The 26,154-nt window shown below is 39.1% G+C and overlaps 2 protein-coding genes across 2 annotated transcripts; both read right to left on the reverse strand.

Annotated features, from left to right (window-relative positions):
- Positions 1-623: 623 nt before the first annotated feature.
- Positions 624-12,895, reverse strand: LOC131776024 (T-complex protein 1 subunit zeta). Its single transcript, XM_059092159.2, has 19 exons — positions 12,743-12,895; positions 11,515-11,578; positions 10,998-11,048; positions 9,924-9,986; positions 9,249-9,269; positions 8,956-9,015; positions 8,391-8,504; positions 8,019-8,122; positions 6,783-6,893; positions 6,227-6,341; positions 5,458-5,502; positions 4,868-5,047; positions 4,508-4,574; positions 3,857-3,937; positions 3,508-3,608; positions 2,789-2,875; positions 2,135-2,256; positions 1,374-1,472; positions 624-755 (listed from the first exon to the last, which is right to left on the reverse strand). Exons 1-18 carry the CDS (start codon positions 12,877-12,879, stop codon positions 1,400-1,402), a joined length of 1,596 nt encoding a protein of 531 aa, XP_058948142.2. The 5' UTR covers positions 12,880-12,895; the 3' UTR covers positions 624-755; positions 1,374-1,399.
- A 4,503-nt stretch (positions 12,896-17,398) lies between these two features.
- Positions 17,399-25,867, reverse strand: LOC136279014 (homeobox-like protein HDP1). Its single transcript, XM_066162353.1, has 4 exons — positions 25,666-25,867; positions 25,198-25,259; positions 20,923-22,926; positions 17,399-17,506 (listed from the first exon to the last, which is right to left on the reverse strand). The coding sequence occupies exons 1-4, from the start codon at positions 25,865-25,867 to the stop codon at positions 17,399-17,401; spliced, it is 2,376 nt and encodes a 791-aa protein (XP_066018450.1).
- Positions 25,868-26,154: the final 287 nt, after the last annotated feature.

The following is a 26,154-nucleotide window of genomic DNA, read 5'->3' on the forward strand; positions in this document are numbered from 1 at the left end:
TACCACTTCATGAGTATTAATATGTACGTACCGCCAGACAGGGAGTGAAGTTTTGGGGTCTCGAGTCGTAAAATCAGGCGCACAATTCCTTATTAATTACGCGTCCAACACAGGGTGTCTTACAAGATCCGTAGTCTTAAATCGGGCGTAAATGTTGGCGCTGTGCAGTGAGTGTTTTCGGAACGAAAAACTCTTTTAAATCGAATTCTACACTTGTTGTCCGAATATGATTGACGTGGCTTACCCCTTCACACCCTAACATCAGTATTCACGTTATCCATGTTGGTTTTTAAACATTTCCTGAGGTGCTGACAAGGAGAAATTGATTAACACTCAGGAGCTTCTTTTAGTTGGTGATCATTTCCTTTAGTTTTGCGGCCTCACTGTGTGATTCAGGGGTGATATTGTAAGGAAAATTAGTTTTTCCTCACTCTTAGGAGCAAAGGGTCAAAGGGTTAAGAGGTCGATTTGCTTTCGTCTTGAACAGGAAGGAGGACCTTGGCGCCACTGCCCCCCCATCCCCACATAAATAAATGAAGTCTGTGTTTCGATTTTTCTTATGTGTATGTATTTATATCGTTTAGTTGTCTGAACCCAGTAAGCTGATGCCAAAAACACATAATATGTTTACGTTTCATGGAACACATTTATTGCAACTATACTGTAATGAGTAACACTGACAACCGCTGTTCGATATCTTCGTGGAGTCACAGCAAGGTGAACAAACTTCTTCACGCAGTGCTTGTATCTTTGCTCTAACAGAGAACCAAGGAAAAGCAGAGAAAATAATAAGCATGTTGTCGTGACCAGATAACTTTAAATAATAACATTTGGGTGCTTAAGATGGTGAGGTTTTGACTTGTTTTACAGCACAACAAAGCAGGTCCAATATAATCCAGTTTTGCACTGGTTTCGTCTACCTGGCTCTGCGATTGGTCTACAAAACTCGTGCCTCCCTCTCAACCAATAACATTCAAGACTTAAACCAACTGCGATATGGTCACTGGTGTTTTCCCGCGCTTCAGGTAATTTGCATATTTTTTTAACCTTGAGTTGTCACTAGTTCCTCGTGATATTTAACTTTGTTCTGATTGGACTAGGTGGTTATTTCGCATTCGGATTTAAAGCTAAATCAAAACATGCTCTTGCGTCTGACCTAGGATCCCCGAGTTTACAAGAAAGATGTCATCCATTTTTAAACACAAAAAATTGAGATTGCTACCAAACCATGCAACACAGGGACGCAGCATTTTTTCCTTCATTTCAAACAGCTATGATAAAACCACTACATAACTGAAGGGAAGTACTGGGAGGCGATGAAATTGGACGCAAAAATAACTGTTTACTAAGACTCTTATAGAATCCGCTTATACCTTGAGTAAACCATTTCCAGCTCAGCTCAGCCCTTGAGAGAAGACATACCAGCTCTCATTATTTCGTCCACCAAAAGAAGATTGCTGGCGATTACAGTGCTGCAAAATAAATATTAAATAAACAACTCAAAGAATGAACGAAACAAGAAAACAAGAGTGATCAAATCACTGAATAGATGAATAACTCTATCTGATTGAACGAGTTGAAATTTTTTGTTGTTGCTGTTGTTGAAGCACCTCTGAGCTTATTTGGAACGATGTAAATATAAAACCAAAGATTTTACAACGTAAATTGTTTCAAAAAGAAATCAGTTGGTGGGTGGTTCGTCGCTTTCGCAGCCGTTGTTGGGTCTCGTCACGCAGGGGAGAAAGCACGTTGCGTGACCACGGCTATGAAGGAGTCTAGCGAGTGGTGGAAAGGAAAACCAGTTTGCTATTAACTTGGAACTACTGAGTCAAAAAAAATTACAGAGTGAAGGACTGGCACCTAGAAATGAGGGCCCTGAAGCCACTAGGTCATGCTGCCTCCAATATATTAAACAAGAAATGTAATTTGTGCAAAATTCAGAACTGAGCTGCATTACCAGTTCAGAGCTACCTTAATGAACTAATCCCCTCTAAAGGAGGTCCACAATCGAGGAGTAAACAGTTTTTTGCCCTTAAAGTACTATTATAACCTTCTAATAACATGTCAGAAGCTCAAAATTAGCCTGTAGTCGAACTAACGAAGAAAAAATTTGAAGGACAGGATTACTTCTCACCATGAATGTAGCAGCTGCCTCTTGACTCTGTAGTTATCCCAGATACCAGTATCTGAGGGAACTAATGCCTCTCCACTTGAGAGATCAATACCCACTGGGGTACCACCATCAGCATATTCCTCCTGAAACAGATCAAATACAATCTCTTCATTTTTTTGCAAGATAAAATCCTAGCACCTTGTTCACAATCTTAGCCAGTCAAATAGAATTCACGTTAACCTGCTCAATCCAAACATCTCTCCACTGTCTGCCAGACATTCTTTAAAATTTTAGCTCTAAAAATTTGAGGTTACATCATACAATATCCACCAACTGATAGTTTTCTTGCATCTCATTGACTCTATGCTGGAAAATATTTTGATATTGTATGAAGAAATTCGTTTTTCAGTTTCTCCTAGGAGTTAAAAGGTCCCAATCTCATTGACAACAAAAAATGCTTCTGATCATTTGCCCTATTTAGATAATGAATTTCCACATCCTAGTAACTTTTCAATTTTGAACTGCACTAAAAGCAACCATTCACAGCTTTTGGCTGCTGGCCATAAACATGAAAATATCAGATGCTGCGAAAAGTAGAGTAGGCCATAAAATTTTGAAGTATCCTAACTGATTTTATTACTGTTCAAGAAAAAAGAAATATACAGAATTCCAAACCTGAAGCTTAACAATTGTTTCCTGTGGATCATAACCAGAATTTTGAGCCAGAATCTTTGGAATGACAAGCAGGGCATCTGCAAAGGCCTGCAATTGATTAAACTCATCAAATTAAAAATTTAGGTTTTTTCAAGTATGCACCACAAATTCCTGCCCAAAGTGACTGCCACAAATAGACTAAAACTTTTCATAACTGAAGACTGTCAATCCTAAAATCACAAATATGATTTCAGAACATAGATCACACAATAGAAAGTTTGATTGCTTCTTTCTTATTTCCAAGTTCAAACTACACAATTCAACTGTTTAGAAGAAAAATTATTACAACTTCTTTTTTTCCAAAAGGGCAAAGTTTGTAAAAAAAAGTACAAAATTTGCCAAACCATGTTTTTTTGTCTCTTATCTTCCTGCTATCTGGAAGAAAACACCAATTAATCTTCACAATCCCAAGATCTCATTGGTAAAAGCAAAGACAAAATTATGGAAAAAAAACCAGTTTGATTCATGAATCAATAATTTTATTGCTCTGCTCAGAACCAAGAGCAAGAATCACTGGAGACTTCAAACTGGATATATTAAATGGGCATCTCCTTTGCTGAAGCTTATTCTTGGTATCATAATGAACATATCATGGTCATGAAGATGTCTGTTACTGTAAAGGTCAACTGCATGATAAAAGTTTGAATAAAGAAAACTTTATTTTCTTAATTGCTCCTTACCTGAACTCCAAGCCTTGCTCTGCCTTTCACTGTCTTCTTGAATTCTGTCAAAGCAGCACTGACCGCCACCTCAAATGCTCCAGCACCAGGGACGACACTTCCTACAATGAAACATCTCTGTCTTGTTACCAGTTGTTGACTTGTTAAAAGATTGGATATTTTAAACAGAAGTTTTAACAAAAGCTGACTACCAGTAGTATACTGGCTTGTTTAACACTTCCACCCCTGTCTGTTTAGCATGCAAGCAGGCTCGTGTTTGGATTTTACCTACAGGACATTAGTAACACCATTAGCAGCTGCTTATGGAAAAGGTATTGAAAAAAATGCTTCAAACCCCTTTTTTTCTTACCATCCTCAATAGCATTTTTTACTGCTCTCAGACCATCATGCACTGCATCTTTAATCTGAGTCAAAGTGTGCTTGTTTGGCCCTGCAAAATCATAGAAGACAACAACAGTTAAAGAGAAACAACTAATCCAATAAGTTACAATGGAATTGCAATTCACTCAACCCATATTTCTAACAGCTATCAATAATCTGAACCACAGTTATTTAACTTGGATTTGCTTCAATCAAATACCACTTTTTTTCTTCATGTGTTTCTACTGGGAAATTTGCAAGAACAAGGTCACCCAGAGCTAAAATTTCCAATATAGGAAGTTACTAAAGGTATTCTTGAAAGGCCTTGGTTAGATACGAATTCAGTAGAGATGATCAACCCTCCCTACATGATTTCATTGGTTTCCATTTTAACTAATGGCATAAAGAAGCTTTGAGGACAAGAGTTATGCATCCTGCCCCAGAACAGAAGACAGGTGAATACACTCATACAAAACTACCCATGTGGTTTAAATGAGTAAAGTAAGCAACTTAACATCTAACAGAGTTAATAAGCGTTCTCCCTTTTTTGGCTTTTTTTGGACGAGAAAAAAAAAGTCCAGATTTCTTACACTCTACAATTACATTGTCGGTCTGTAAAAAAATATCTTCTACAATTCACCTTTAATTAGGATAGTGACTGAGAGAGGGTTTTTCAGTTCTTCAATAAATGTGTATTTACTCTCTCCCTAAATAGAAGACAAAAATAGAGAAATGAGGAAATACATGAAGACCACTGTTAGATCATATTGAACAGCATAGAACTGGCTGAAATAAATGGTTTTATGTAATGGTATATTACAATAATGATAATGACATGAATATGAAAGCGATCTTTTCAGTAATGAAGAATTCTTAAGCAGTAGTGGAAATAAGGCCTGAAAAAAATTCATGCCTGTACAGAATTTGAACCTGCCCTAGTGGCGTGTGAGAAAAAACATTTCCACTCATTCTATTTCACCCATATAATGAAAATTCTCACCAGAACATGTTCATAAACAAGTCCTGCATGACCCAGACATTCAGGCGTAAGATCATCAAAGGAGTTCATGGCAATTCCTCCACAAGCAAGAGTGAGTCTCTCCATGTTCCTTCTCTTGGCACGACGAAGCCCCACAATGCCATTTTTGGCTAATGTATCCAGTGATAATGGATCAATTCCCTGTTAAAAAAAAAAAAACCTGTTAATTTAGCCAGAGAATGATTTAAACTGACATTATCTTGATAATTTATTTAATAATAAAGCTCACAAGATTAACAGTTTATGGTTATTTATGATCATTCCCAGATTTCATGTTTAATTCTCCTTACTGTCTGCTATACAATTCCTGTGATGTTACTTTGGAGAATTTAGTGTTGGATCAAGTAATAATCCTTTTATTAACCTTTTTCTTTATTCTCATCACTTAAATTCTTGACATTGTATTGATATTGTAAGGAGAAATTCTGTCTTAGTCACTCATGGGAGTTAAAAGGTTAAATTATCAAGAATGTGTTCAAGTCCTAATCACCAAAAGGATAGGAAATGGTAGCAATATACTTTGATCATCATTCAGTTTTTTTAGGACCAACCTTCTGATTAATCACCACAAACCCTTTGTTGTTTCCTTCGCAAACCTTACAAAGAAAAATATCTTAAGAGTAAGTACAATTGAAAGTGAAAGCTAATAATATTTGCATACTACAGTTCACAAGAGGAGTGCTCTCAAACTTATGTACTAGAATTATATTCATGTACTTCATGTATGTTGAATGTGTCATACTTAATTACAGTGGAGAAAGGAACACTTTAACAAAACACAAACCCACAACTAATTGTTGCTGCTTCTAACTAAAATTAATGTCAACTCACATCAGATTGTCTTCTCTCTCGTGACAAAATTATATTCCCCGAGTAAAATGAGTGGAAATGAGAAAACAAATATAGAAAGGAGGGCCAATAACAAAAAGACCTTAGCAAACATACATGGGATAAGGGGTGACCTGATGATTATCACAATGGACAGAAGAAAAAAAGGCCTGGGTACAAGTCCAGGTTGGGCCCTTGTTTAAGACACTTTGTCAGTGCCACCTTCTCAGCCAGGGAGTATACATGGGTCACAAAATTGTAGACAAAAAGATTTAAACTGAATTTTCTTTTAAAGCTTTCACATCTGAAATCAAATTTCACACTAACCCCAGGTTACCCTAACAACTTGGCCCTGTAAATGAAGATTGACAATGTCCTAATTCCCTAATTTCACAGAAATATTTTAAGCTCTGGCACTACTGGTAAGCTATTTAGACACAACCACTCAAACCCAAATTTAATCTAGCAAAAAGCACCACAGTGAACTCTCACCTTGTTTTTTAGTTCGATTACTTTCTGTACTTTGTCATCTGTAAATTTTCTTTCAGCTGCTACTAGTTTCTCTCTCTCTTCAGCACTCTTGTAGAAAAAGCCAGAATTCACCTCACTGTAAAGCACAAAGAACAACAAAATTTGTAAAAAATGTTTACTTCAAATTCTTTGAGTAATAATAATTTGACCATTATAGTCATAATTTTAAAAAAACTGTCAAAAAGGTTCATAGATTCAGTGCAGAGTAAATACTAACAACTAATGATAAATATTATGATAGAGATAATTATAGCAATGATAACAACATTATTGATACACTACTAAAGATGATGAAAATTGCCATAAACATTCCAAACAAAAATAATTCAACAAGATTTTAGATGCACTTCATAGTGATGACAATCATATGAGGAAAACAAATGTAATAAACACGAGAAAGAAAGACAATTAATTGAGATCCTTTCTGCAGTGTATAACTTAATAAATTACAACTCTCATTTCTGAAAAATGTTTCCAATCATATTTTCAAATCTTGCAATTTATGTGATACACTGACCTCTTTTCATATTCCATGGAAACATTACAAGTAAGGATGTAAGCATCTGTTACTTTTTTAGCCATATCAGGATGACGAGCTCCATGATCCATCACAAGCCCTTTGACTAAGCTGTGGATTAAGGTACAAGTGAGTTCAACAAAATTTACCCCTTTGTCTCACTTTGTTGATTGTTATGCTATAACTGCTCAAATGTTTGTCAAAAGCTGAGTGATGGGGTTGAAAAAATTAACAGAGATATATGTAGCATGCTAGTTTCTCATATGCATTTTCGTGTGCTCTGATTGGTGCATTAAAATCTTCCTAATTTGTTCCAAATAGGAAATGTTGTCTCCTTGTAGTTCCACTTTTTTGTTTGACTTTTGCCGAAACCAAAATTTTAGATTAAGTTTTGGAGGCTAGTTGGATCATAACAGCCAATGCTCACACTCCCTTTCTGTAGCATGAAGAAAGTAGGACCATATCTATTGCTTATCCCTCTTTCTGTGGCAACAAGAGACTGGGAACATTATGAAGTAACAAGCATCCCACCCTCCTGAAGGGGATACTGGTTCATCCTACACAACCCCCTGAATTTCGACAGGTTGACTGAAAAGTTTGCTGCTACCCATTTACACTAATGAATGGAGAGAGGCAATGTGACGGATAAGTGTCTTTTCCAAAGCCAGTGCTTGGATCTGGACCTCTAGACCAGATCCCTGTTCTAAAAATGGAGGATAGTGCTACCCAATGTATAAGTTCCTATCCAGTGTTGACAAAACTCGTTGCACTATCTACTGGATAGGGATTTATCCATTGGACAGCCTTATCTGTTCTCCAAACCACCTCAGCCAGAATTTTGGAGAGTTAACCACTCTGCCTCAATCAGGGTTTGTACTCTTTTACAGCAAAAAAAATTCAAGGACTTTTCCAGGACTCAGATTGATTTTTCCAAGACTCCAAATTTCACTTTACCCCTTTAATTCTCAAGATTTTAAAATCAATTCATTTTATGGTCTATAAACATTTCTGATAACATAAATTCTGAAAATTATACTGTTTGAGCTAAGCAGATTTCTAGCACTCTCCAAGACCTGTAGTCTTTTTCCAGGACTTTTCAGGTTTTCCAGGACCTGTGTGAACCCTGACAATCTGTGACCTACCTAAATGAATTTATCATTAATGAAAATCACTTCACTTCACCTCTGGCTCATACTGATTTTATGAATGTTACTTATATTCTCATTTATTACTCACCCCGTATCAGTTCCAGACTTGTGCATCATCTGCATAATTTCAACCATGTGCAAGTCTATAGGTTTTGCAGGATCTCGAATGGCTAAAACAGCATCAACAACAACCTGATGGCAAGGAAATAATAATCTCTATTATACAAACTGTGGTGTTTTACAAGTATTTCCAGCTGTGAGAAAAGCTGTAACTGCACAGTCATGTATAAAATTACGATATTTTTGTGTTTGATATAGCTAATCAGCTGCCTTTTATGCCTCTGTGTCAGATTAAATCATCAACTGGTATTGTTTACAGCAAATAACATCATTCAGTTCATGCAGGATACACAAACTTGAAAAGATTGAATCCAATACATTAGGTGTTTTGAATTGTCACCTCTGTTAGTAAATCTGCTAGTTCAGTGTGTAATTTTGTCCTAAGTGATGTTCTTGCTACACTTATCAAGGTGTCTCTATCCATTTCCTTTGAAACTTTAACTTCCTCTAAAACCTTCAATTAAAAAAAAAATAGGAAAATACATCACAAGGAGGCAAAAAGGATCCCTAATAATTAATACATCACCACTCACGTCAACAGTGAGATCAGAGCTATGGGGTTGATATGGAGGTTTACTACTCCAACCAACAGGGCCTGTCAAAAGATTTTTGCATACAAATTTAGCTTGAAAGGACACAAATGTGACCTCTAGTGCAAAAATGTACTAAATTTACAGCCCTTTGCAGGATAAAGCATGGTAAAGACTGCACTCAAGCCAGGAGGCCCATTCAGCCAGTTCTTATCACGGTTTTTCTTTTTGTAGCATGAAACGACTAGAAGTATAACTACCCCCCCTTAGATGGGAGGCTAGTCCACTGCAGGTTGCCCACCCCTCCTCCACCCCCATGGAATTTTATCAGCTTTCCCTGACAGGCTCTTTTAAATTAAATCATGATGATCTTACCTCTAAAGCTTTCTTCTTTGCTAATTCAAATCCTTCTGTGACAAGACGGGGATGTAGACCCTGAAAAAATTTGTATAATTGGTTTAAATTGATTATTTTTGGTGCTTGAAGTTTGTAATAAAACCATTGGATTATTTGCTCTGGATTGCTATGCATAAAAGTTGATTCGGGCCCTCAGAAATCAACAGAAATCTTGAGCTTATTATCAATTTTTCAGGGACAAAACGAGATTCAAAGATCTAGAACAAACTGTAAAGCTAGAACCATCTTTAAAAAGTTCACATTGTTCATACCTCTGATATGTAGAGATCAGCCTGTCAAAAAAGGGAAAAGAATGGTAGGTAAACTACAAGTGAACAACACAACAAAGGTAATGAAACCTTCTAAAAGTCTTCAATGAGTGCATCACAACACTCATGGCTATGAGGCATGGTGACACTATCAGAATTATTTTACTAGAGGATGTGAAATTGTACTGTAAATAATTGCACTTATAAGTTTATTTCCAGCCTGATGGACAACATAAAAACTTGTACAGTCTAATGTAAACAAAAAAGGTTTGTAGATATGTCAGAGGGTATTAAATAAACAAGCTGCCATGCCTTTAGTTCAGCTCTTTTATGCAAGTCTCTAGGGGCCTTTCTGCACTAGCAGACAAAACTAGAATTTTCCCAACAAAATCAAAGGACAAATTCTGTCTTGACAAGTTTTTGTTTTGTCTGTTGCATCTACATTGAAAATTTCAAATTCTTCAAATTCCATCAGTGCCTGTCTGTCCATAAGACTGGCCAGCAGAGTTGCCAAAGGATTCCACCTCCAATTTCCAGGATTTAACCTAAGTCCTATTAAAATTTTAGAATCCCCAAGTTTTGCAGAAAAAGACAATTTTTGCCTTTCTAGCAAACTGAATTCAGTTCAAAAACTTCCCTAAAATATCACCAACTGATTTGAGAAAAATTACACTATACCTGTTTCAACAATTCTCCAATAATTAAGACATTTGAAGTAGTACCATCTCCAGTAATATCGTCCTATGAAAAGAAGGAAAAAACGGATGATCAAATAAAAACTCAAATATATTTAGGAAGTCTGTGAAATGTTATGTCTTGATGACAAATTAAGTGATCCTGTTTTAATCACAGGTTGAAATTGAACAAAAACTGAGAGAAAAATTAGAGAAACAATTGAAAATGGATGGAACTGTCAAAATGAGATGGAACCATATAAAATGAGATACAACTGTCTGAAATCTCACAAAACCATATGAAATTGAACAGAATATTCAGTGACATGAAACTGTAATAGATCAGATGGATATAAGAACCACCTTAAATAATAATAATAAAAAAAATTAAAACTGCTCAGAATTGTCCAAAATCTGAAATAAGACAAACCATCTGAACTCAGATAAGATGCTTTACTGTAACAGGAACCCTCTCTAGACTCCAATTAATCATGTCGCCATAATTATGGGCATGATGTTCAAAATTTAGAGCATGATATATCTATACCTATATCTTAAAGTGTTTAACAATTATTTTTAGGAAGCAAGTGAATATTTTTAATTTTAGTATTGTTGCTAACTAAAGGTACTTTGAATTCTGTACCTGAAGAAAGCATTGCACATATTTTGTTACAATCACAGTGATTACTTGTATCAAGATGAGCAAGGAGTTTTAGCAGGTTTATATTGTAAATTCAATCAGCAAAAACTTTATATCTATCCCTTGAAAATGTTCTGCCAAACCCAGTAGCATCTTTTGTGCTCTTTCCAATTTAATTATGTTCTTTTGTGGTTATCACTTCCTTGGAAAAATTGACAAAATACGAGGCAGCCATTTTGAAATTCAGCACCCCCACTATAATCACCTCTCACAGGGTGATTATGGTGAGATATGGCGCAACCTTAAGCCAATCAGAGCCAACACATCTTTCTAATCACCTATTTAAGCAATTACAATAAAGCTGGATACTCAATAGATGTAAAAAAAACTTGACAAATGCATCTACTCTAGTTAGAGATAAAAGGAAAGTTTCTTAACCTGAGCTGTGGCCACTCTTGCTACTAGAGAAGCTGTAGGGTGTTGAATTTGCTGTTACAAAACAATGAACAATGGTGAACAAGTAAAAAATATAAATTATATGCACATCTTGAAGTACAAGTGTTCTTTAATAATGTCACCTATTTTCATTTTCATTTGTGCCATGTTCCTTGAATAAACTACATCACCCAGACTTTGACGTAAAAATGTTGTAAATACATAGACATTTTGATCTCTTTTTCCCAATTTTTCACAAATTCAAGGGCATGATGGTGTAAGTTAGAAGATTTATTTCTGCAGAGTTTTTTTTCCTTCAGAAAAAAATGGTTGCTTTTTGGCACAACTTCCTTGTAAAAAGATAAAAACTGGTCAGAATAAATCTACAGTTTACTGTGGCTGGGCATATTGGTTCTAGACATCACAATATCCTGGAAATACTTCCAGCAAATAACCAATACATCTTATCAATTTCAATAAATACTTTCACAATAAAGCTGTAATCCGCCAGATAATTTACCATTTCATGTAGCAGCACATTTCCATCTTTGGTCAACTTGATGTCTCCAGCACCTGACACCAACCTATCACAATCACAGAGGAACACATGATTTACACCCTGTCACTTCCAAGATCTCATTACTATTTCTCCTTACTGTCTACCTTACAATTCTTATTATGTTAGTAGCGAGAATTTGGTACTGGATCAGCTAAAAATCCTGTGATGGAAATTTCTCTTCATTCTCATCTCTTATCTGCTTGATTTTGTATTGATATTATTAGGAGAAAGTCTGTCTTGGTCATGTCTGTCCACCAAGGAATATATAAGTGAGTAACAGTGAACTGTCATAAAAAATTGAAATATTTGTGTGGTTTACCTACAAGCCATGGATTTCTGTCTTGTCTTAGGAGAAAAGCCCCCCCCCCCCCCCCAGCCCCCTCTCTGAGCACTATGTTTAATGATATAAGAAGCACTATGTTACGTGTTTTATATAACAATATGGTACATGTTCTTTGTAGCATGATCTGCAATATGCTCTTGCAGTAATTGATCATTTGGCTCGTAAATTTTCTTCTTTGCCCCTCCTGAACTCAAATTGTACTCTACACTTCACTATACTGAAGGATACTGCTATTGGTTGTTTGAAGGGTGGAGAACACTTTCCATTGCAAAAACAAAAAGCTCTCTGTGATGGAAAGCAGAGTATTTGCATGTTTTACAAATACTTATTCACAGGAAGTAATTCATGTGATTGACAACCTTGTCTCTTAAGGCCCAGATTCTTATTTATCCCTGTATAGTAAGAGTAAGTACCATGTCGTCAATTTAAACATTGCATTCGGTACAAATGTACAAAGGCTATAAATCATTCCTAGATGTACCATAATCGATATACTGAACTGAAAGAAAAGATCTGGGGCTGAATTCGCCTATTCAGTCGAATGGACATACTTTACACCGTTTTTGAAGGCTGAAAAAATTCCGTAAAATGAATTACTTGCGAAAAACAGTCTCATTAACATCTTACCGGCCCAAGAATCTCATTGAGTTTGCACCGTAAACTACCTCTACTTTGAGAAATACAACGAAGAACGTATAAATGGGATACAAAGGAATTTCAATGGCAAAATATAACTCTTCTTTGCCAATCAGAAGGAAATTATGCTGGCTTTTCCGGCAGTCGACAATTTTCGACAAGCACGTGTTCAAACTACTTTTATGTAACGAGTACAAAAAATACGCTCACATTTTCATGGTCCCCTTTGGACCCAAATTTGTTTTAAGTACATCCTGAAGTCCTCTTGCTGCTGTTATGTTAAGGTGCAGAGCCGCAGCCGATCTTGCTACCTCAGCTTTCGGATTCAGTGCCTTTACAGCCGCCATGATGAATATCTCAAACCAGTCCTTGCCTTACTACGCCCCTTGGAACTCTGGGAAGATATGGTAAGAATAGGTCCGCAAGGCGTTCTTAGGGCGCGTTCACATCGTCCATGGTCTTGGCTTCTCTTGAATGAAAATTTCTAAGCCTCTTCACGTTGATCTGAAGTCAACTGGGATCAAACTTAACAACTTAATAGAGAGATTGTATCAGAGTAAAACGCGCTAAATGTATTGTAGATAAAGTACTCTGGAACTGATGAAGGAATACGTAAAGCAAGAAGTCAAGGGGTCTAGCAAAGATAATTATTGGTGCCAAATCCATCAAAGTTCTTCCACTACCTCGCCTTCCTTAACCCTTTAAACCCTAACATCAATAAAGGTGTTCTCCATACTGTTATCCATGCGTTCCCTAAGGTGCTGACAAGGAGAACTTTTGTAACAATCAACAACTTCTTTAACTGCTGATAAATTTCTTTATTTTCATGACCTTACTGCATGATTCAGGAGTGATATTGCGGTGAGAAATTAGATGCTGGTCACCCTTAGGGTTTAAAGGGTCAGGGCCTTTGCCTGACTCGCGGGGGAAGAAACGCACGTGTCGCAGCGCTAATAATATTAAGGCCTGCCCGCAGGCTAATCTCTCATTGACTCTTCGTGATATCTTGTTGGGGAGACATGGGGGAAAAACGACCGCACTGAACACTTGCGTCGGCCAATATTCATTTAAGTCCAGAATAGCAAAGGAAAAGACATTTCTTTCTGTTTATAATTCTCTTTTATGAACAAATCACCGCACAGCGATACACGCCAATTCTTCAAAAAGACGTCGTTTACCAAACGTCATCCGTAACTAGTGAAAGCTATTCTCGTGACAAAAAATACTTTTTTCAACATAGCGTTCATTTCTGTTCTTTTGAAAGATTACCAATCTTTATTTAAGGACACAAGTAAATAGCCTAAACGATTAACACCACAAAGGGTTGAATGTCTTGAAGTAAAAAAGATTTCAAGGCTTTAGGCCAACCTCTGTTACAACGCCCGCGGCTATTGTTCACCGCTGTAGCGCAGCATCTTCCAATATCTTTGTAGTCTTTGTATAATTCAACACAAACGGGTTTGTAGGTGTGAATTACAACCTTCGCATTTGAATTCTTTGTTAAACGTCTGAAGAGGTAAGCAGACATGATGAGAAAACAGTACAGCAAGTTTAAATTGAGTGTAGAGAGTAACTCGGGATTGCCTTAGATTTGGTTAAGTTCGGTATATGATCAGTCTACAATATTCGCGCCTTCCCCTCCCACAATCAGATTCAAAACTTGGTCACCCGCGTTTTCCTGCACTTCAGATAGTTTACTTGTTTTCACATTGCGTTCTCATTGGCTCCTCGTGATAATGTCCCATCTCTTGATTGGCTAGCGTGATCACTTTGGTTTTGGTTTTACAGCACATATTACAAATGTGACGTTATCCCATAATGCGAGAAATACGCTTTTAGATCAAGAGTGTATTCCGCCGCCGAGCTGGCAGCGGAAAAATAAAACAACCAATCACGTAACCCTACAGCAACTTCACATCTGCACCAGTAAAAGCAGTGTTTATGACAATACTTAATAACATGTCAATAACAGGACTCAACCAGCGTCCATACTGGACTGAACTTGGGTTATAAAGACCAACGAATATGGGGTTCTTTTCGTGTAAATGTTGACAAAATCATTTGCATGCTGGCGATAAAAATATAAACATTGTTTTCCCAACGCCATTACCTTGGGCCCGTCCAATTCTTTTAAAAACTTTAAAATCGAATAATAGAAAAACGAGCAATTGTATCGTGCCTTAAAGAAATCCCTCCAATTAGAAATAGTGCTAAAATATTCTGTGTGAGACGCTCAATGGCTGAGAAATGAATTCTTCAACATCAGGAATAATAGACCATGGAGGTACTTGAAACTTTGTATTTTGGGGGGCAGGAAAAGCTTTAAGCTAAAAAGAATAATCTCAATGTATTCCGAAAAAAGCATGACCATGACCCGAGGTTGTTTGACGGGCCAAGTTTTACAGAAAACTACTCTCCAATCCGAAACTCAGTGGGGAGCCACGTCCACACTGGCCATAATAATATATATATTTAGCCAAGCCTAAAAGCGGAGCTAGCATTTTTTTTTCCCACACAACTTGGACTAGAAACCGGGTTGTCCGACTCGGAACCCAGTGCACTGACCTCTGGACTATTGAACAAAGCCGTGTCGTTGGCGTGCTCGCGGTACAGTTGACGACGCATGTTAAAAGTAGCACCTTGTACGGTCGTACGGTCGTACGGTCGTACGGTCGTACATCCAAATTTTTTCGGCTTGATGGTTTTCTACTATTTTGTATAATTATGGGGCTAAACTCTGCGAGTTCCGCTATAGAGAGTTTTTACACTGGATACTTAGTAAGCTCTTCGTAAGTTTGGAAGTACGGAACAGAGTGACAAAATATGTCGCATTTTACCATGCCCAAAAAAATCTTTGCCATTTTTCCTTTAAAGCAAACTTCTAGAGAGGTATGGAAGTGAGGAAAATTCTGATAAACCGAAGACTGTGTTACACTATTCCATTTACAAAGACCCCTTGTCATTCTTTATTTTCTTCCAAGAGTCAAATGGACCAACAAACTTAGATTTGTGTAGCAATTTTTCTGAATCACAAACATGAAAGACACTGACAAACATAGGATTGCACCAATTACGCTACACTTTTTGTTCAGGTAGTCTTTTCATTCTTTTCTTTGTTCACAGTACCCACGACTTTTCACTCAGTATTTTAGACGCCTGTGTTTATCGAAAACACCAGATTGTATGCAAACATAAAAAACAAGATGTGCTTTAGTAATCAGATAAGTTTGATGCGACTAACGGTACTTTTTTGCTTTACTTGCAGAAAGTTATAACGGAAGCTACGTTACAGGAAGTAACTTCAATGTCAAACGATACCTTCAACGTCGCTGATTTTGGCATTATACAAAGGCTTGCAATATACGAGTTTTGAAATGGCCGAGGTGATCACAAACTTCTCTGTCGCTTTCCATCGAGGCTCGTCGCGAAAACACGATCACCATCTGCCTTTTATACACGTGCAGTGGCTATCTTAAGAGCTAAGTTCTACTTGATATTTGCCGTAAAGGTGTCAGCTATCTGATTGAGAGAGGTAAAGATGAGGAATATGGCCTGGGACCACCCGTTACTGTGCAACCTCTCGCACTCGAAGGAAGGATTCCCGTTTGGAAACTGCTGCAAGCTCATTACTTACCGGATATTGCTGATAACGAGTGTTTTCCATTTTCGCTCCTTATCTCGTAGCTTTAAGAGAAGATGGACCCCGATGAACATTTTTAAAAAATTCCTACACTACGGCAGAAACAATTTAAGAACGGATAATTCATGAACTATGTCAAACGACATCCACAGTTTTCGTATAAGCAGAAGAACTTGCAGCTTCTTTATCATGTTTTCTAGTAGAGTGGCTCCTCTGCATTTTCATTGAAAACAAGTGATATTAGAGTGATTTTCTTCACCTCAAAGTTAAAGATTTTCCACGAACCAATCAGATCGCGCTCTCTGAGAAAAAAAAATTGAAGCTGATGTTTTTCCTCTCGTCGGAAACTGAAATGTTGGACAGTTGACTAGTACATGTAAAAACACATACAAGAGGAAAACGGAAAAAACAAAACAAAACTGGTGTGGGAAAAAAATAAACGCACAAGTACGGCAAGCAAAAACATAGAACAAGAAAATCCCAGGAAGGTTTGGGAAAAGGAAAGTGCATTTACGTGGAGAAGCTGGAAGAGAGACGAGGGCAACAAATCAGCGATATCAGCTCGGTGTTGTGCTATTTTAGACTTAGAGGACTCCTCTCAAAATGAGAAGCTCCTGATTTTCTTTTCAGGCTGCCCCTCATAAGGTCCGCCATGTGCTTTTCACTAGTTTGAATCAAAGTGCTCTGTGAGCAAACTCGTGAATTGACAGATGACTTACATGATTTTTTGGATTATGTTTAAAATTGTCCGGTTTAGGGAATTGTCATATTTAGAGTACGAGCAGTAGTTCAGTGTTCGCTAATGTAGCAAAGAAATAAAGTAACGTTGGGATAAGAAGGCATTACAATTGAAATGATCATGCTATTACATTTGACGAGGGTGGATGATGTCATGTGTTTTAAACATATATCATTTTTGCTTCTGGTTCAAAAGAAAAGGTTGGAAGTAAATGTGGGTGAAAAGTGAAAAAAAAAAAGAGAAAGATTATCATTGGCTTCTTTTTCACCCCACACCTATTCTTAGCAACAAAGGTCGCCATTTCGTTTGTTTGTTACCCACCAAAAACTATCAAATGCACTCAAAAGCCTTAAATTGAAAAAAGTGAGCGAGCGAGTGCCATTCTCCACATCATATCTACAACTCGCTCTTGCGCATGCGCGCAATTCACGAGTGAAAAAGGACCAAGTTGTTTTCGTTTAGTTTCAGAGCATCCACATCAACATGCCTATGGCAAAGAGAGGAATTCGACAACCAACATCAAAGGCGAACTTACGTTCGGAACATTGGATGACGAAGCGAAATTGGTTACATATCGCCAGAGATCACATGTACCCTAAGGAAAGGAATAAAAGCATTTTTTACAGTGAAGACCTCAGAGAAATTAGAAAACTCTGCAGGAAGATTCTGTTAAATCCACGTTCCGAGGAAATGGACAAAAATGATCCAAATAGACTAGAGTTAAAAGGATGGTTTAGGCACGCTATTGGTGAGCATGGTCTTACGGGATATCAGTGTTACATTGTAACAGTTATTTATGACCATAAAAACAATGAAGTGGTAACCGCATATCCGTCCTTGCGCTGAACTTTTACAAGACTAAGATACAGTGGAACCTCCATTTAACGAAGCGTTCTTTTCTTTCTTTTTTTTCCTGCGGTGTGCCGTTACACTACCCAGGATTTTGTAATCGGAACCATTGCTGTAAATACCATTTGTGCTTTCATGTCTCAATGAAGAATTACATTTAATAAAACTGTCAATTTTATCAACTCCGTCTACTCTGTCGATTTTGTCCACTCTGTCTGCTCCGTTGATTTTGACCACTCCGTCTACTCTGTCGATTTTGTCCACTCCCTCAACTTTGTTGATTTCGTCCACTCCGTCTACTCTGTCGATTTTGTCCACTCCGTCTACTCTGTCGATTTCGTCCACTCCGTCTACTCTGTCGATTTCGTCCACTCCGTCTACTCTGTCGATTTCGTCCACTCCCTCTACTCTGTCGATTTCGTCCACTCCGTCTACTCTGTCGATTTCGTCCACTCCGTCTACTCTGTCGATTTCGTCCACTCCGTCTACTCTATCGATTTCGTCCACTCCGTCTACTCTGTCGATTTCGTCCACTCCGTCTACTCTGTCGATTTCGTCCACTCCGTCTACTCTGTCGATTTCGTCCACTCCGTCTACTCTGTCGATTTCGTCCTCTCCGTTTACTCTATTGATTTTTTTAACTCTGTCTACTTTGTCGATTTTGTCCACTCCGTCTACTCTGTCGATTTCGTCCACTCCGTCTACTCTGTCGATTTCGTCCACTCCGTTTACTCTGTCGATTTCGTCCACTCCGTTTACTCTGTCGATTTCGTCCACTCCGTTTACTCTATTGATTTTTTTAACTCTGTCTACTTTGTCGATTTTGTCCACTCCGTCTACTCTGTCGATTTCGTCCACTCCGTCTACTTTGTCGATTTCGTCCACTCCGTCTACTCTGTCGATTTCGTTCACTCCGTTTACTCTGTCGATTTTGTCCACTCCGTTTACTCTGTCGATTTCGTCCACTCCGTTTACTCTGTCGATTTCGTCCACTCCGTCTACTCTGTCGATTTCGTCCACTCCGTTTACTCTGTCGATTTTGTCCACTCCGTTTACTCTGTCGATTTCGTCCACTCCGTTTACTCTGTCGATTTCGTCCACTCCGTTTACTCTGTCGATTTCGTCCACTCCGTTTACTCTATTGATTTTTTTAACTCTGTCTACTTTGTCGATTTTGTCCACTCCGTCTACTCTGTCGATTTCGTCCACTCCGTCTACTTTGTCGATTTCGTCCACTCCGTCTACTCTGTCGATTTCGTCCACTCCGTTTACTCTGTCGATTTTGTCCACTCCGTTTACTCTGTCGATTTCGTCCACTCCGTTTACTCTGTCGATTTCGTCCACTCCGTTTACTCTGTCGATTTCGTCCACTCCGTCTACTCTGTCGATTTCGTCCACTCCGTTTACTCTGTCGATTTTGTCCACTCCGTTTACTCTGTCGATTTCGTCCACTCCGTTTACTCTGTCGATTTCGTCCACTCCGTTTACTCTATTGATTTTTTTAACTCTGTCTACTTTGTCGATTTTGTCCACTCCGTCTACTCTGTCGATTTCGTCCACTCCGTCTACTCTGTCGATTTCGTCCACTCCGTTTACTCTGTCGATTTCGTCCACTCCGTTTACTCTGTCGATTTCGTCCACTCCGTTTACTCTGTCGATTTTGTCCACTCCGTCTACTCTGTCGATTTCGTCCACTCCGTCTACTCTGTCGATTTCGTCCACTCCGTTTACTCTGTCGATTTTGTCCACTCCGTTTACTCTGTCGATTTCGTCCACTCCGTTTACTCTGTCGATTTCGTCCACTCCGTTTACCCTGTCGATTTCGTCCACTCCGTTTACTCTATCGATTTCGTCCACTCCGTCTACTCTGTCGATTTTGTCCACTCCGTCTACTCTGTCGATTTCGTCCACTCCGTTTACTCTGTCGATTTCGTCCACTCCGTTTACTCTGTCGATTTCGTCCACTCCGTTTACTTTATTGATTTTTTTAACTCTGTCTACTTTGTCGATTTTGTCCACTCCGTCTACTCTGTCGATTTCGTCCACTCCGTCTACTTTGTCCATTTCGTCCACTCCGTCTACTCTGTCGATTTCGTCCACTCCGTTTACTCTGTCGATTTTGTCCACTCCGTTTACTCTGTCGATTTCGTCCACTCCGTTTACTCTGTCGATTTCGTCCACTCCGTCTACTCTGTCGATTTCGTCCACTCCGTTTACTCTGTCGATTTTGTCCACTCCGTTTACTCTGTCGATTTCGTCCACTCCGTTTACTCTGTCGATTTCGTCCACTCTGTTTACTCTGTCGATTTCGTCCACTCCGTTTACTCTATTGATTTTTTTAACTCTGTCTACTTTGTCGATTTTGTCCACTCCGTCTACTCTGTCGATTTCGTCCACTCCGTCTACTTTGTCGATTTCGTCCACTCCGTCTACTCTGTCGATTTCGTCCACTCCGTTTACTCTGTCGATTTCGTCCACTCCGTTTACTCTGTCGATTTCGTCCACTCCGTTTACTCTATTGATTTTTTTAACTCTGTCTACTTTGTCGATTTTGTCCACTCCGTCTACTCTGTCGATTTCGTCCACTCCGTCTACTTTGTCGATTTCGTCCACTCCGTCTACTCTGTCGATTTCGTCCACTCCGTCTACTCTGTCGATTTCGTCCACTCCGTCTACTCTGTCGATTTCGTCCACTCCGTTTACTCTGTCGATTTCGTCCACTCCGTTTACTCTATTGATTTTTTTAACTCTGTCTACTTTGTCGATTTTGTCCACTCCGTCTACTCTGTCGATTTCGTCCACTCCGTCTACTTTGTCGATTTCGTCCACTCCGTCTACTCTGTCGATTTCGTCCACTCCGTCTACTCTGTCGATTTCGTCCACTCCGTCTACTCTGTCGATTTCGTCCACTCCGTTTACTCTGTCGATTTCGTCCACTCCGTTTACTCTGTCGATTTCGTCCACTCCGTTTACTCTGTCGATTTCGTCCACTCCGTTTACTCTGTCGATTTCGTCCACTCCGTTTACTCTATTGATTTTTTTAACTCTGTCTACTTTGTCGATTTTGTCCACTCCGTCTACTCTGTCGATTTCGTCCACTCCGTTTACTCTGTCGATTTTGTCCACTCCGTTTACTCTGTCGATTTCGTCCACTCCGTTTACTCTGTCGATTTCGTCCACTCCGTCTACTTTGTCGATTTCGTCCACTCCGTTTACTCTATTGATTTTGTTAACTCTGTCTACTCTGCCGATTTTGTCCACTCCCTCAACTTTGTTGATTTCGTCCACTCCGTCTACTCTGTCGATTTTGTCCACTCCGTCTATTCTGTCGATTTCGTCCACTCCGTTTACTCTCTTGATTTTGTTAAATCTGTCTACTCTGTCGATTTTGTCAACTCCGTCTACTCTGTCGATTTTGTCCACTCCGTCTACTCTGTTGATTTCGTCCACTCCGTCTACTCTGTCGATTTCGTCAACTCCGTTTACTCTATTGATTTTTTTAACTTTGTCTTCTTTGTCGATTTTGTCCACTCCGTCTACTCTGTCGATTTCGTCCACTCCGTTTACTCTATAGATTTTGTTAACTCTGTCTACTCTGTCGATTCTGTCCACTCCGTCTTCTCTGTCGAGTTCGTTTACTCCAACTACCATGTCGATTTTGTTATTTCCGTCAACTCTATCGATTTTGTTAACTCCGTCTACTCTGTTGATTTTGTCCACTTTTTCTGCTCTGTCGATTTTGCCAACTCTGTCTACTCTGTCGATTTTGTCCACTCCGTCTACTCTGTTGATTTTGTCCACTCCATCTTCTCCGTCGATTTTGTCCACTCCGTCTACTTTGTCGATTTTGTCCACTCTGTCTACTTTGTCGATTTTGTCCACTCCGTCTACTCTGTCGATTTCGTCCACTCCGTTTACTCTATAGATTTTGTTAACTCTGTCTACTCTGTCGATTCTGTCCACTCCGTCTTCTCTGTCGAGTTCGTTTACTCCAACTACCATGTCGATTTTGTTATTTCCGTCAACTCTATCGATTTTGTTAACTCCGTCTACTCTGTTGATTTTGTCCACTTTTTCTGCTCTGTCGATTTTGCCAACTCTGTCTACTCTGTCGATTTTGTCCACTCCGTCTACTCTGTTGATTTTGTCCACTCCATCTTCTCCGTCGATTTTGTCCACTCCGTCTACTTTGTCGATTTTGTCCACTCTGTCTACTTTGTCGATTTTGTCCACTCCGTCTACTCTGTCGATTTCGTCCACTCCGTCTACTCTGTCGATTTCGTCCACTCCGTTTACTCTATTGATTTTGTTAACTCTGTCTACTCTGTCGATTCTGTCCACTCCGTCTACTCTGTCGAGTTCGTTTACTCCAACTACTATGTCGATTTTGTTATTTCCGTCAACTCTATCGATTTTGTTAACTCCGTCTACTCTGTTGATTTTGTCCACTTTTTCTGCTCTGTCGATTTTGCCAACTCTGTCTACTCTGTCGATTTTGTCCACTCCGTCTACTCTGTCGATTTTGTCCACTCCATCTTCTCCGTCGATTTTGTCCACTCCGTCTACTCTGTTGATTTTGTCCACTCCATCTTCTCCGTCGATTTTGTCCACTCCGTCTACTTTGTCGATTTTGTCCACTCTGTCTACTTTGTCGATTTTGTCCACTCCGTCTACTCTGTCGATTTCGTCCACTCCGTCTACTCTGTCGATTTCGTCCACTCCGTTTACTTTCTTGATTTTGTTAACTCTGTCTACTCTGTCGATTCTGTCCACTCCGTCTACTCTGTCGAGTTCGTTTACTCCAACTACCATGTCGATTTTGTTATTTCCGTCAACTCTATCGATTTTGTTAACTCCGTCTACTCTGTTGATTTTGTCCACTTTTTCTGCTCTGTCGATTTTGCCAACTCTGTCTACTCTGTCGATTTTGTCCACTCCGTCTACTCTGTCGATTTTGTCCACTCCATCTTCTCCGTCGATTTTGTCCACTCCGTCTACTCTGTTGATTTTGTCCACTCCATCTTCTCCGTCGATTTTGTCCACTCCGTCTACTTTGTCGATTTTGTCCACTCTGTCTACTTTGTCGATTTTGTCCACTCCGTCTACTCTGTCGATTTCGTTTACTCCAACTAGCCTGTCGATTTTGTTATTTCCAAACCGTCTACTCTGTCGATTTTGTTAACTCCGTCTACTATGTTGATTTTGTCCACTTCGTCTACTCTGTCGATTTTGTTTTCTCCGTCAACTCTGACGATTTTATACACCCCGTCGACTCTGAGTGTTTTTTCCATTGATTTTGTCCACTCTGTCGATTCTGGGTGTGTTTTCAGGTTTGCCATTTTCGCTCCTTATCTTGTAGCCTTAAGAGAAGATCGATCACGATCGACGTTAAACAAAATTCCTACAGAAACTATGTCTAATAATTAACATGGTCCGCTTCGTCGACTCTGGGAGTGTTTTCAGGTTTGCTATTTTCGCTCCTCATCTCGGAGCCTTAAGAGAAGATCGACCACGATCGACGTTTAAAAAAATTCCTACATTGCGGCAGGAACAATTCAAGAACGGATAATAAATGAACTTTGTCAAGCGACATCCACAGTTTTCGTATTTGCATATGAATGTCAGTTTCCAGTTGATTAACCCCTCTGCATTTACATTGAAGACAATTGATACTATTGAAATGTGTGTGTGTTTTTTTTAACTCACAGGGAATCACTTGAAAACCTTCAAAATATCGAGCCCCATGCAAGCTTTTTTATATTTACATAGGGCCTTTAAGGGAATGTAGGCAAGTCAGCAAGCTTGTTGGTGACTGTACAGACTGGCTAATTACGAACGATGAAGCTAAAGATTTCCTATTTTCTTTTCTTACAAGCTGTTTTAATCATAAATCGGAAAGCATCACAGCGTAAGTGCTCCATTACACAGACTGTTGATTACGAGCCGCTTCACGCCGTGTTATCTTTGCGTAGAACACAAAATCTTCGCGACCTTAAAACAGTGATTTCGGGTACCATATCCCTTTCCGCTTTTTTTTGCATACGCATGACAAGCGACGATAACGTGGAGAGAACATGAAAGTTTATCCACGAACAGTTTTCTTGCATTGTTTCGGAGATTTCAGTTCGAAAAGGCTTCAAAGCTTACTAGTAATTATCTTCTATAAGAAAGACTGGTCGAGATTTATGCAGACCTTTAATTTCCAAAGAAGATCACACTGATACATGAAGAAACTTTGACAGCCACAGAACGTCTTTTCGTGCTTTTGGCTAGATTGTTCCCCTCATGGAATTGTCAAGAGTTAATCCTTCCATACCTCTTGAAGTGTGGTACAAAGTAAAGAGTGACAGGGGTTTCATAACTCGGAAAAAGCGCACCAGAACCGTTAATGTAGTCAACACTTCCACACCTCTGGAAGTCTGGAGAGAAGGAAATATTGGCAGGGGTTTTCATATTTCTGAAAGAGAAAGAAGTGATGTTGAGGCCAGCACTGGACCGATTTGTGGCAATGGGCGACTACTTCACGGACGGTCTCTCGAAGGTTGACTTTCCAAATCGAGCTAGAGGACCTATTCCTGTCAGAGCACATCGCTATTTGTGTGGAATTTGTCGCACATTCCTCGACTCGCCACAAAGCCAACATCAGCATGCAAATTCTCCTTACTATTCTCTATACATTTCCTGAGGTGCTGACAAGGAAGAATTTAATATATTAAAGTTCACATGGTAACCAGGTGGACAATCAGACATGGTTTGATGCTACTCTGGTTTAAAGATTTAATGAATAAAACCGAAGAAGTTACAATTCATAGACCCAACGTGTCGACACTCCAGTCTAGTGCCTTCATCACCCCTGATGAAGGCACTAGACAAGAGTGTTGAAAATAGAAATATTTAAAATCGTCGAAGCATTGGGTCTATGAATTGTAACTTCTTCGGTTACATTCATTAAATCTTTAAGGAAGAATTTGTTTCACAATCAAGAGCTTCTTTATTCTCGTGACTTCAATGTTCGATTCGGAGCTGATATTTTATGAAGAAATTATACGCTAGTCAAACTTAGAGGTCAAAGGGTTGATTCATCAAGTTTCTCTCACAATTTTCTTGTACTCTGCGCACAGAGTAAACAATCGCGCACAATGACCCGGCCAGGGTTTGGACCCAGATCTCTTAACAAAGAATCCAACACGCTCACAGCTAATTAGGAGGCTGCATCTCACAAGAAAACCAGAAATTCTCTTGAGAGTGACTATCATCATTAGCGACTCACATTCTAAGAAGGCACGATAAAATATTTAAAATCGTCAAGTTAGAGTCTTATGTTGTGACTTGAAATCGCTCTTCAAAGAGATTCTCTTTTCAAGCTTAATGCTTAATGTAAATCATTGAAAAATGTTACAGCTGCCTATGTGCAACAACTGAGAAATAAAAAATTACGATGGCTTTCAATTTGATGGTACACTTGATTGGCGAGGGGCGGACACAAAACAGTTCCCAATCTGAAGATTAAAAAAAAGCAAATGAAGAAGACTTAAGACATCTTATAGGGCGAGTTAACGGTAAGAAGCTCGCGATTGTTTATTCAACCGGCCATGTTTGATTTGGAGATAGAGGCAGCGGCGGGTGCGTGGGGGCATGCGGAAAGACCACTATTCACTCCCGCACCCCCTTTAATTACTTAGCGTTATGAGAAAATGGATGATCGCGTCGGTTTTGGAGAAATTATAATGTGGGTTACAATCACTATCCAGACACTCGGATATTCATCTCAAGCTTAATTAAACTTAAATTTTGTCCAAGAACAGTTACGAGAAGCACTCTCAAAGTACCTCCTAGTCACATTGATTCTGCTTTATATCGCTCTGCGAATTCTCTAGAAGACACAAAACCCATCTCGACTTTCACCGTCGCTTCGGCTTTCCTGCACTTGAGGAAGCTCACATTTTATTTCCAGAGATTTCTCATCGGCCAATAGGAAGGCCCTCATTATCGGCGCTTCAGCAGCAGCGTTCCTTCGCCCTCGAGAAAGTTTGAGGCCTTGAACAACGCGAACCAGCAAGTAGTCTTCAAGGGGTATTGCAAAGATAACTAGTAGTGCCGGATCCATTACCGTTCTTCCGCTATAGCTCGCCTTCCTTGACCCTTGACACCCTAACATCAGTAAAGGTATTCTCCATACTGTTCTCTATACATTCTTTAAGGTGCTGACAAGGAGAATTTGTGCAACAATCAACAACTTCTTTAGCTGCTGATAAGTTTCTTTATTTTCATGACCTTACTGCATGATTCAGGAGTGATGTTATAAGGAGAAATTAGATTCTAGTCGCTCTTAGGGTTTTAAGGGTTAAGACCTTAGCCTGACTCGCGAGGGAAGAAACGCACGTGCCGCAGCGC

Source organism: Pocillopora verrucosa, chromosome 2 (genome assembly GCF_036669915.1).
Source record: "Pocillopora verrucosa isolate sample1 chromosome 2, ASM3666991v2, whole genome shotgun sequence".
Classification (NCBI taxonomy): Eukaryota; Metazoa; Cnidaria; class Anthozoa; order Scleractinia; family Pocilloporidae; genus Pocillopora; species Pocillopora verrucosa.

What these genes read in the sequence shown, in the direction of transcription:
- LOC131776024 (XM_059092159.2), bottom strand. Translation starts at nt 12,879, where the DNA reads ATGGCGGCTGTAAAGGCACTGAATCCGAAAGCTGAGGTAGCAAGATCG. An exon ending in CAAGAGTGGCCACAGCTCAG is followed by an intron (nt 9,987 to 10,997) that starts GTTAAGAAACTT and finishes TTCTTTTCATAG; the next exon opens with GACGATATTACTGGAGATGG. An exon ending in AAGTCTGGAACTGATACGGG is followed by an intron (nt 6,894 to 8,018) that starts GTGAGTAATAAA and finishes CTTAATCCACAG; the next exon opens with CTTAGTCAAAGGGCTTGTGA.
- LOC136279014 (XM_066162353.1), bottom strand. Translation starts at nt 25,867, where the DNA reads ATGGATCCGGCACTACTAGTTATCTTTGCAATACCCCTTGAAGACTAC. An exon ending in GCAGGAAAGCCGAAGCGACG is followed by an intron (nt 25,260 to 25,665) that starts GTGAAAGTCGAG and finishes TTTAATCTTCAG; the next exon opens with ATTGGGAACTGTTTTGTGTC. An exon ending in GAGTGGACGAAATCGACAGA is followed by an intron (nt 17,507 to 20,922) that starts GTAAACGGAGTG and finishes TCCTTTCCTTAG; the next exon opens with GGTACATGTGATCTCTGGCG.